The sequence below is a fragment of the Pezoporus wallicus genome, unplaced genomic scaffold (genome assembly GCF_028554395.1).
Source record: "Pezoporus wallicus isolate ANWC-B61680 ecotype Strahan unplaced genomic scaffold, APGP_CSIRO_Pwel_v1 scaffold_6885, whole genome shotgun sequence".
Classification (NCBI taxonomy): domain Eukaryota; kingdom Metazoa; phylum Chordata; class Aves; order Psittaciformes; family Psittacidae; genus Pezoporus; species Pezoporus wallicus.
In genome coordinates, this window is record NW_026638858.1 from 2919778 (window position 1) to 2932456 (window position 12679).

At 40.1% G+C, this 12679-nt stretch overlaps 1 protein-coding gene across 1 annotated transcript in view; it reads left to right on the plus strand.

Annotated features, from left to right (window-relative positions):
• Positions 1-946: 946 nt before the first annotated feature.
• Positions 947-12679, plus strand: part of LOC130601029 (mucin-6-like) — a 70231-nt gene continuing 58498 nt past the window's right edge. Inside the window, 3 exon segments of the mRNA XM_057412821.1 lie at positions 947-989; positions 4425-4573; positions 6160-6244. Of these exon segments, the coding sequence (XP_057268804.1) occupies positions 947-989; positions 4425-4573; positions 6160-6244 (277 nt within the window).

Consider the following 12679-nt stretch of genomic DNA (forward strand, 5'->3'; position numbering starts at 1 on the left):
TCCCCAGTAGGCACAGTAATACTCCCTGGGGTAATTGCAATATCCTTTTCCTGGATTCGAGCTTGGGCAGAAGTAAAATCCCACACGATCTAAACACGGGCTTCTAGGCACTAGTTGACAGAGGCTAGCAGTAAAAGTGGGCCTTCCTGATGTGATTACACTTTGGACTATTCATTGATCTTCCCATCTGAACAAGGTCCACCTGAAAGATTGATGGACATATCCTTTTACCAGGATTAATGTCCATCCCCATATCCAATAGATGATCCAGAAAATTGGTGAGTTACCTCCTCTCATAAATCTGGATATCCAATCCTTCCCTTGAAATTTGGTAGGGGTCTTACTACCCACCTGGCCCATCCACTTAATTTGCACTTCCTTCCACCCTAAACTTTTGGTGGCTATGGTCCCTCTATATCCCCACCTTAGTACGCCTCTGCCTCCATCGTCTACTCCGTTGCCTGGAGCAGCGAGGTCATTTTTCTTCTCGGCAGCAGTTGCAGTCTTCAGGGGCTTGGCCATAGTTGAATCCTAATATTCTTGAGGGCAGAGTTTAGGGCTCTCGGGTATATATTCCCCTTGTTCCAGTCATCTCCCTTTTTGGATATAGGTAGCTGCCCTTAAAGGCACCTATGAGCCCACCAATTTTCTGATCCTCAATAATCAGTTTCTATTCCTGGTTTTCCTTTGTTTCCACCCAAATCAAATTTTGCAAATTTCAATTGTTCAATCCCAATCCAAAGTTACAACCCTTCCTGCAGAAGTTCTATGTATTCCTTCTAAGAGGACCCGTCTGTCAAATCTAAGTATATAATGTTTCTGGACTTTCCCGCAGCCACGTTTTAATTATACTTTATGTCCCTTTCTTCAATGTGATCTTAAGGTCCCCAGGTTGGCTGGTCACTTTCCACTGTATATCTTGAATCGGACCCTTGACGCGTGTCGCATGGGTCCATCCACGTTCGGCTGTACGAATCGCTGTTTCTGTGGTAAGTAAAACAAGAAATGGTCCCTCCCATCGAGGAGTTAAAGATGCCTCTTTCTATGTTTTAACTAATACTTTATCTCCTGATTTAATGGAGTGTATGAACATATTTAGAGGTGGTCTCTGGGCTATCATACCCCGTTTGCACAATTCTTCCCTTCTCTGCATTAAATGTACGATGTAAGTTTTAAGATATTCATCCTCTACCTTCGGGTGTTCGGCTGGGAATTCCATATCATATGACATTCCATACAACATTTCAAAGGGGGATATCCCTACATCAGTTCTTGGCTGAGTTCTCACGTTCAACAATGCTAGAGGTAAACACTTTACCCAGGAAGTTTTAGTTTCTAACATAATTTTTGTTAACTGTTTCTTAATTTCCCCATTCATTCTTTCCACTCATCCACAGCTTTGCAGATGCCACGGGGTATGATACTCCCACTTTGTCCAAATAGGAGCTAACGCTTCCCTAACTATTTTGGAAATGAAATGAGGACCCCTATCAGAGTCAATGACTTCTATAATCCCATACCTTGGGACTATATTCTCCAGTAATATTTTCACTACACTGTTGGCTGTGGCTCTAGCAGTAGGGAATGCTTCTACATAGTGTGTCAAATGGTCTACTATTACTAATAAATACCTATATCTCCCTACCTTAGGCAGTTCAGTAAAATCTACCTGTATTCTAGCGAAAGGACGGGTCGCCAATTCCCGCCCTCCAGGTATCTGCCTTCGGAGGTGTTGTTTATTCACACGTTGGCAAATCAAGCAATCTCCTATCACCTGTTTTGCAACGTTATGAACTCCAATACACATATATTTTAGGGCGAACTGATCTATTAAGGCTTGGGCTCCCCAGTGTGTGGACCTATGGAATTCTTTCATAACTTTCCAAGACAAAGTTTTCGGTAGTACTACTCTGCCATCCGGTAGTTTCCACTCTCCCTGACTTTCTTTTACGCCCATCTGTTTTAAGTTTTTCGCATCCTTGTGTGGTGAACGCTACCGCTTGAGGTTCCCTATTCTTGGGCTGCTGATCTTGTAGACCTTTTCTCTGATGGATTATAGATACTGTTAAGAGCGCTGCCCGTTTTGCTTCCGTGTCTGCTAAATTGTTTCCTCTTATTGTGGGAGATAAGCAATTTACTCATCACAGTCATAATTTTCCAGTAACTCTTAAGCAAGCAAGATTTGATTAACAAACAGGAATTTACTCATCACAATATCTCCACACAAGATCCTCATAGACAAGCTGTGAAGCTGGCACAAATGTAGTTGGAGACCAGAAACTAGCAGTGTACCCCATGGGTCAGTACTGGGGGCAGTCCTGTTTAGCATCTTCGTTAATAATCTGGATAGGGTAGATGACACAAAACTGCAAGGAATGGCTGGTGTGCCAGAGGGCTGTGTTGCCGTCCAGAGGGACCTGGACAGGCTGTAGAAGCAGGCTGACAGGCACATCATGCAGTTCAACAATGTAAAGTGCAAAGTCCTGCATCTAGGGAGGAACAACCCCAGGCATCAGTATGTGTTGGGGGCCACCCACCTGGAAAGAAGTTTTGTAAAAGATGTGGAAATCATCGTGGACACCAAGCTGAACATGAGCCAGCAATGCACTGTTACAGCAAAGAAGGCTAATTATATCCTGGGATGCATTAGGAGTATTGTTAACAGCTCAAGGAAGGTGACTGTTGTCCTCTATTCAGCACTGGTGAGGGCACACCTGGAATTTTGTGTTCAGTTTTGGGCTCCACAGTACAAAAGAGGCACTGACATGTCTCACAATGAGCCACAAAGATAATGAAGAGGCTGGAACATCTCACATTTGAAGAAAGGCTGAGAAAGCTGGGACTGTTCAGCCTAGAGAAAAGAAGGCTGAAGGAAGATCCTATCAACGTATATAAATAGCTGACTGCAGGGTGTTAAGATTTGAGACAGGCTTTCAGTGGTGCCCAGTGACAGGACAAGAGGCAATATGCACAAACTGAAGTACAGGAGGATCCATTTAAACATAAGGAAACACTTTTCTTGCTATGACAGTGAGGAAGCACTGGAACAGGTTGCCTAGAAAAGTGAAAGACTCCATCTTTAGACATATTCAGAAGTCATCTGGACATGGTCCTGGGCAACCAGCTCTAAAAGGCCTTGCCTGAGCATGGGATTTGGACCCCTTATAAACATAAGGATTAATAGGAAGGAAATAAAAGTGAAAAATATGAAAATGGGAAAGAATAAGAGACATGCTGAATTGAAATTCAGAAAAAAATCTGACACACTGGTTAAGACTATTCAGTTTAGGTAGCACTTTATAAAGAAAATAAAAGATCATTCTCACTGCAAAAATAAAGTGTTTGTTTGTTTTTTTTTTGGGGGGGGGTGTTCTTGTTTGTTTTCTTTTTTTTTAGCCCTACTCATAGAGAATGGGCTCAGAATATAAACTTTCTGTTGTGCTGCAGAAGTAAACAAAGTTTCCATCCTTACAAATCTCGTATCAATTACTACATAATGCCTGATAATTAATGAGATATAGTAATGCAATACCATTCTTTTTTTCCCCACTTATTCTTAAATGGAAGTAGAGGACTTGGTTAGATCCAAAGAGCTATATTAACTAGCAAGACCTGTTAAAAGTACCAAAACCACATTTCCTTTTAACTAATTCTGTATTGTATTTGCGTGGCAAGGTTTTGGTAGTAGTGGGGCTACAGAGGTGGTTTCTGTGAGAAGCTGCTAGAAGCTTCCCCTGTGTCAAATAGAGCCAATGCCAGCCAGCTCCAAGGCGGACCCGCTGATGGCCAAGGACGGGATAGAGAAAATCAGGAGTGAAGTTGTGCCTGGGAAGAAGGGAGGGGTGGGGGGGGGGGAAGGTGTTTTAAGGTTTGGGTTTATTTTTCATTGTCCTGCTTGGATTCGATTTTGCCCATGACAGTAACTGCTGAGTGATCTCCCTGTCCTTATCTCAGCCCATGAGCCTTGCACTGTATTTTTTCTCCCCTGTCCAGTTGAGGAGGAGGAGTGACAGACTGGCTTTGGTGGGCACCCAGCATCCAGCCAGGGTCAACCTATCACAAGTTCTTATTTCAGGCAGGCAACACTTTACTCTGAAAGCTATCCTGTAAGTTCAGCAATTGCCCCAAAGAAATACTGCCAAAAGATGTCAAGCAGCCATTTCTCCGCATTTGCTCTGCTTCAGAGGATTCCATTTGGTTCTTTGAACAAAATCTATACAAATATCCTGAAAATTTCTTTAGATATCATAGGTACAAGATGCGATAAACTTGGCTGTTTGATCAAGAGTGTAAAAAAACCTGTATGGAACTTGCAGAGATATCACAATCTGTTATTAACAACACCATCACTGAATGCAAATAGTAAATACCAACTCACTGATTGCCAGAAATATGTAAACATACTCTATCTATTGATTGCATAGTTAAAGCCCTGGAAACTCAGCTAAGAGTAAACACTTCAAATTTTATTGGATTCTTTGATATAAAAGTGATGCTGGAGATTATTAGACTACGCAGAATCCTGGATTCCAGAGATAGCAAAGTGCATATTGACCCTTTAAGATTTAAAACAGTAATACCTACAGCCAACAAAAATTGAAAACCAAACAACATCCACCCTCCGAGCACCACAAATTACTGATCTACAAAATGAAAAACATAAAAAAAAACTTCTTTATTTCCTGCTCTTGGCTTAGAATATATCTTCTTAGCATGCCAGATCTAAATTACATCCAAAAGATTATGCTCTTTGACACCTCACTGGTAACTGGACTTTAAAGCGGAGCATATATACTTTTGAATATATTACAGAAAAGAATTTAAGGAAAATGAAGGCTAAATGTTGAGTAATCAAAACAGACTACATCAATCCCACAGTTGAATTTAGTTCAATACACTGTATATACATAAATTACCTTTGTGTTTTATTATTTTTTTCAATTATTGTGAAGCACTTCAACAGAGCATCTCAAAAGTGTATGCTACAAATAAAGAAAATTTAGGTTCAAACTAAACTAGGGAAACAGGGCTGGGGGAGGTCTTCACTCACATGCAAGGATGCTACTTCCTTCGAAAAATGGGCAGTTGTAAAGATGATATAATCTTTGACAGCAGTATAATTTGTTTTCTACCAGCAGGTATGCAATGTTTACCTTTTTTTTTTTTTTTTGAGACATCTCAATATTCTCATTATTCACAATAGATTTTAAAACCACAGTAAAATTTGGTGTTAAAAAAAATCAGGTTCATAGAGGAGAACAAATGGAATTGCTGCAGGCTGTGGCAACATACATAACCCTGAGACAGAAAAGAAACTCAGGCTAGAAACAAACTCCATCGGGTTCACACAGGCCAGCATCAGTGACAGACATTATACCTTAGGATAAAAACATTCAGAAATACATCTTTCCCACTTTGCTACACATGAAACCCAGCCAGCCAGGGTACACCCAGTCCTACCACAAACTCCTTGAACCACTTACAGCAAGTTTCCCCTCCAAGTGATGGCTTCAGAGGGCTCTGACAGACTGACCACAGACATTTCAGACCACAAAGTGACCCCTGAACTCCAAAAGGCATCTGAGGAATACACCAGAAGGCTGTGGTTGCAGAAAGTTTCGAAGCATGGTTTCCTTAGCCCTGTTGATAGGGGAGAGCTCCATTTGCCCTTCGGCAGTCAGGAACTTCCTTCAGTGACTGGTAAAGGAAAATCGTATCAGGCAGTTCCCTATCTTCTAATAAAACATAAATACTCCTCATGTATAGGAACATGAGATAGATTTTAACACCAACAAAAATTCTGCTCATTCCCCCACTAAGCTCGCCATCCAAGCTCTGGCATTTGCACAAGTGACATAAACATACAGTTCAATACCTAACAAGCCATGTCAGGCTGCTCCCCACTAATTTCTTCAAATAGGATACAAAGGACAGTACACATTCTGCCCACTTGCCTCGAATTTAATGCGTACTGTATAGCATTTTGCTTTCAAAGAAGACAAGTGAGCCGCACAGGGGAACACTACCTCTCTTCTCGTGGCGACCTCCTCCTCGGTGAAGTACAGCTCCAAGGAGGGGGCGGGCTTTTCCGGAGGGCGCCTGTGCATGCGCGGGAAGGAAAGGGTCGAGAATGGGGGACGGAGGGAAGAAGGGCTGTAGCCGGCGAGAGAGGAAAGTGATGTGAGGAGGGGTCTGCAGCATGGTACTGTGGAGAAGGGTCAGGAGCAGGTGTGCCTTCTCAGAGGTGAGTCCTGAGAACGCGCAGGGGAGCGTGCACAGAGTGCCTGAGGCTCTGCAGGTTTGCTGAGGGGAAAACGTGCTACGTTAGAAGGCTGAGCTGTGAGGATGCTATAGGTGGGGAGTTGTGTTTACAGTCTTCTCCCGTTTTTTTCTTCCCCCCCCCCTTGAAGCCTCATCATTTAAATCGTTAACTGTTCTAGTCTGTTTTTAAGGAAAACTCAGTTTTATTGAGAAGACCACTGAAACGCTTCCACATAGTTTGACTACAGTTTACGATGGTGTACTGTTTGAGGCTCACATGCAGCTGGTTTTGGTCAAATTCTGAGTCCAAGAGGTGAAAGCACTGTAGTTACCAAATACACCACCCTGTGAGTCACAATTACTGAAGGATGCGGAATGTTACAGCAGATGTTTGCAGTGGCAATAAATTCATAAGTCATTTCAGGTAAGACAACACTAGCAGGTAGTTGGGGGTGTGTCTCCTCCCCCCCCCCCCACGCTCTGGAGCATATAAGTAGTATGCAATCTATGGAGATCTTGAATCACAGGGCTTGGATAATCTTCCAGAGAAACACTGAAAAATACAGCAACTCTATTTGTAGGAGTAATTTGGTTGGTTGTAATTTTCTCTGTGTTTGCAGTACTGAGTAGCTAGATGTAACTTTTGGCTAGTGGTTTCAATTTGCATGATAGTTTGATGTGCTGTTTTTAATGTAGCTGAAGTAATCAGTTAACCTCTTTAAGGATAACCTGCCATAAAGGCATTTCATTATGAGTTCGTGGGATAAAATGGTTTAAGCTCACCAGATGATTTTCTTGATCAGGCATCCTGTACACCTGTATGACCCTATATTGCTGTTAGAACGTCAAGAGTCCTTTTCAAGACTTGAGTCTGTCAGAATATGCCCTAGCAGCCAGCACAGCACATTCATGATTGATTTTCTTGGCTTGGAAATCAGTATTTGGTGTAATATTTGATAGCATGGGGGTTAGTACAAATGGAAGAGTTAACTAGTCTTTGGAGAGTGAGAGATACTCCTTAGCACTGCATTTCACTCCACAGAAACCACAAGCAAGCTACTATAGCTGTAATTACAGGGTTGGGTTTGTTGTTTTTTTTTTTTAAAGTTACTTTTTTTTATTCCATTGATTAATGTTTCCATGTCTGCTTCTGTATATTTTTGTTCAGTTAGCATCAGTGTTACTGGATAGTAGACTTTCAGTGCTTCAGGCCCATCTAAGTTCATCCAGACTAACAACAGCTGCAAAGTCACAAGTCAGAATGTCACAGATAATCACCAAAAGTCTTGGTTGTCATATTAGAAAGGATAGAATCATGTCTTAGCAACTTCTTCCTGTTTCTGAATGCTTATGCCTGTTTTTGCATTGATGTCCATGGAATTTCAGTGTCAGAGAACTGGGGAGAACTTAAGCATTTTTTTTTTATTTTGAAGTAGAAACCTGATAAATGAGGAGTCAAAAAATGTATAAGGTGAATGTTTGGATTTTGATTCCAGGACATTTGAGTTAAGCTTATCTGATCTACTCTCAGGTGAACGCTCCAAACTTTTTAAAGCTAGTCAGAAGTTTCCTTGGTCCCAAAGTAAGGATATCAACAAAGCATGGTACCATATGGAATTTTGGAAAACAAAATCCCAGCTAAAATGAGAATTTTGATTTGGAAGTGTCTGTCACAGATACATGTTTGCATGAGTATCTTCAGTGTCTTTACTGATGGCAAGTTGAAGGCACGTTTGTACAATTTATCCTGGCAAAAGCAACAGGCAGTTGATTTATTAGATCACAAGTCACAGATGCGTTGTAACAGCCTTGTTAATAGAGCATTTCCACAAATTCTTATGCTGTTCTGCTTTTGTATTGCTACATTGGGTACAGCAAGCACAGTACCATTTTGGATGGGCAATCAAACAAAAGTTCCCTGGTTCAAAGAGGTATTCCACTCAGTAGCAGTCTTTAGCCACCAGTCTCAAGATACGTTACTGGTCTTTTTGTGAATCGCATGTGATTGTATCATTATTGTCAGATCCAGCAAGGGTTACCTTGATGATCTTAATTCATAAAGTCTGGCAAGTCTGCAGAAGGCAGCTGGGGAAACCAGTATGTCTTTTTTTTAATCCTACTTCTTTAATAATGTGACATTTTAGATGTTAATACTTAACAGTACATACTTCAGTAAAGATGGACATTTCTCCTACTTTCCTCCTTGCCAGCTGTGAGTGAACATTTCCTTTGGCAGAACCAGTAGTGTGACTGCATTAAATCCAGATGCTCCAAAATGTGCTGAATATTTGGAAAGGCCATGTGAAAAGAACAGATAGGCTGCATCTTCAGTGACAATAAGAAATCAAAAACCCAGAGTCAACTTTTATCTGTATATTCTTGTACTTGTATCCATTAGAGAACACTGCAGTAAATATTTCAAAGCCTCAAATGCTTGAGAGTATCCTTACATGGTGAATCATGTTTATGTTACTGTTGAGATACCTGTTGAGTTTGATGCTTGATTATAAGATTTTTAAACGTGGTCATTTAACTACCTTCTGCTGGTCTCTTCAAGATTTGGTTCAGCAAACAGAGAGCATTAAAGTGCTGAATCTTGGACATGACACACAATATGATTTTTCCCACATTGCTAAGTAAATAATCTTCAGAATTACAATATCGGTGATGCAGTTCAGTGTAGCAGTACAGACAGCAGTGTCCTAAGCATTGTGCAGTTTTTATCTGTGAAATTGGGAAGAATTTTCATGCAGGGACAGGCTTTATAGGCAGTAAATGTGCCTTCAGCAATCCAGTGGTTTCTCTATCTGACTTAGCGTTACAAAAGCAATTGTGTATGAATGATCAGATAAATGGTGTATGTCCTCAGCACAGATTGTCAAAAGAATTGCCAAGACTGTTTATTTTGTTTGCTCCAAGAAAAAGTGCTTTCCAAGTAAGAATCCCATGATACAGGCTGCCTTACTGTATTCTGGCGTTGCCACATTAGGTTGTGGAAAACAGTAGAGTCTCCATCTCCTAGCAGCAGGTACTTCACTGTTCTTATTGCTTACTCTTGGTAAGTAGGATGCGAGGAGAAGGGTCTTTAGGGGGAAAACTGTAAAAACTGCTGGAAAATACCTTTTCCTCTCTCACCATCATCATCATCATTGCAAGCATAACAAAATACCAGAAGATGCAGTTAATACTAGCAAAACCAGCAGAAGTGTTTCAACAATTACTAATGTACTTTAGCTTACTGCCATTTTAATATAACAGTTTGTAGGTTGCAGCCCTTGTGATGTTTTCCTTTCTGCAGAAAAACTATCTTCATTTGTCAGTATTGGCTATAATATGTAAGTATTAGATAGCAACTACTGGCTACAGAGAACTCTTCCTATTGTTTCCTATTGGATATAAAGATAAAAGGTTACTAAACAGCTTTCCAAACAATGACATGGCCTTTTCATTGCTTGACTGGAAGAAACAGGGTATATCTGGACACAAAGGTTTCACTGTATGGGAAATGGCAGTCAGTGAAAAATTCTGCAGAGCACATTCTTAGCAGTCCATTGCAAGTGTATCATACATGTCCTTTGTTATCTATGCTGCCTTCCCATACAATTTCAAATCCAGCCACAGTGCTTATCTTCAGCAGGCTCCTTTGAATTCAGGATTCTTGAAAGTTTGATGAAAGGTCTGGAAAAAGGCTGTAGTCATCAGCAATGCTGTTCTAGCAAACTGCTGATTTTTTTCTAGCAAACAATAAGCTGACCTGTAAGAACAAGCTTACCTGAGAGCCAGGGAGGACTTCCATAATGCTCACTACTTGCCATGCATCATGTGCACAGCATTGACCTCAACATTTCTATTACATTTAATGATATTTAGTCTTGTTTCTCAATGCATTACTGGAAGAAACTCAAGCAAGATCATAACTGTGATAGATGTAGTCAACGTTGAAGATAGATACAGCAGTACTAATGAGTAGGAATGCAGTATGCTGCTTGAAAATGAATTTCACTGTGTTCTCAAAATCAAGCTTCATGAGATACCCACCTTTCTACGTGAAGCCTTGCAGAACAAATTAAGGATCCCTCACACTTGTACTTGCTGTTCTTGCAGGAGAAGAAAGGATAATACAAAGGTCCTCCTAAATACAAAGAAGGTCCTCCTATTTTTTTCTGACTCAGTATGAAACATCAGACATTACAGTGTCTGCTTCTTTCCTGTTAGGGTGGTGAGTCACTGGAATAGGTTGCCCAGGGAGGTTGTGAATGCTCCATCCCTGGCAGTGTTCAAGACCAGGTTGGATGAGGCCTTGGGTGATATGATTTAGTGTAAGGTGTCCCTGCCCACGGCAGGGGAGTCGGAACTAGATGATCTTAAGGTCCTTTCCAACCCTAACGATTCTATGATTCTATGATTCTTGTTGAAAATCCAGAGGCTGCCAAACCCGAGAGTAACAAGAAACATACACTTCCTCAGTGGCGGCAAGGGATACATGGCATTTCCTTGAATCTGTACATTTACATAGGCACCACTCCACCAAGTAAGAGGTTGTAACAATTGCTGAGAGTATGTGTAAACATCATAAGCTCTAGCTTTTTGGGTAAGATCAGTGAAAAAAATAAATTGAGTTCTGCCTGGTAATGTGTGGAAGATAGATAAAGATGATGAATCATAGAATCACAGAACAGTTAGGTTTGGAAAGGACCTTAAGGTCTTCCAGATCTTAAGATCATTAAGTTCCAGCCCCTGCCATGGGCAGGGACACCAAACCCTAGACCATGTCACCCAAGACTGTCCAAAAAGAAAAAGCTAAAGTTCCAATTTTTGTTGGTTTGTTTTTTTGTTTGTGGTTTTGTGTGGTTTTGGTTTTGTTTGGGTGTTGTTTGTTTGTTGTTTTTTTTTTTTAATTGTTTTACAGTCTGGTACTTATACCAATTTTTCTCTGGTTTTGAGACTTGTACTTTTAAGTACATGAGACTTCAGCAACTGCCAGCATTCATGGGTGTATTAGTTTAAAATACATAAACACAGGAGCAGTTCAGTTTGCCAGATTTCCCACAGGCAATTTCAAGATCTCATATACCTCATATTTTCAACAAGCAAGTACTTTGCTCATACTTTGCAGAGAAACTAAGTATACTGTAGAGAGCTTGGCACTCACAGGCCTTGGAACAACTGTGATGTTAACTCAAACAGAATTACCTACCTCATGCCAGAATTACATCAGTGAAACAAAAACCTGGCCTTGCATTTTTTTCACTGCTTTGGGACACATTAAGCACCTTGATTGGTCAGAGTATTTAGTTCTGTATAGAGCTGTCACCCTGACAGCAGCACAGTTCTCTCAACTCACAAGAACAGTATGAATATGCACACAGTATATATATTCGTACACATATATATACAAATGTGTATGTATATACATATTTATGTATACATATATATACAAATATGTATGTATGTGTATTTGTGTGCACATATTTATGTATATCGATACAGTATGTATATATATTTATATATACAGTAAGTGTTAGAAGATAGAACATATGTTGAGTCCTGTTATAATAGTTAAATCATCTAGCTTATTTGGATAAGATATTTTCTTAGGAAAATACATTTGGTGATTATCTTACATTTATATTGTATTATAGATACCTAACATAGATGCATATTTTTGTTACTCCTCCCACTGCTTGTTCTTAAATTGAGCACTGAGAATCTAGATATTTCAAGTCAATAATTAAACTAGTAGAATATGTACCTGAAAGGAAAGAAGGTCTAGAATAAAAAAGATTAACAGCTCATTGACAGTACCTGCTACTAATTTAGCAATTACTTTAGCGAAGAGGACAAGGAAGTAGTCATGCTCGCAAGTGTTAAGGACTAAAAAAGTCTGGATCCTACCTAAGCTCTGTGAAATAGTCTTTATATGTGTCCTGTACATTTGCATGTGAGATACTCACCGCCTGACCCAAGGGGAGAAAATCCGAGCTTGAGATGTTAAACTACATAGTACAGTGCAGCAATTCAGTGCTATATTGTACTCAGTTTAGAAACTGAAAAGTGAAGCTGCAAATAGAAATTGCCAAATAGAGGCAATTTAATGTTTGGTTCTCATTTTCAAACTTATTCTTCATACTTTGTTACATTTAATCTTTCTTAGGAATCTCAGAGTATTAAAAGTGCATGTGCACTTAATTAAACAGTATTTTCCTGTGAAAAAAAACTATTCTTACTGTGGCAGCATGACTGATAATAGCATATAGATTCAGTTATAGTCACACACAAAAGCAAAAAGCCTTCAGGTCTGAATCTGTAGCATGTATTGGAGTGAAAAATGAGGACAAAAATGTCAAATCTTTGTGAGAAAACAGCACTGACATCTTTATTCTACATGAAAAACAGAAAGTGGTCTGCAAACAGTGAA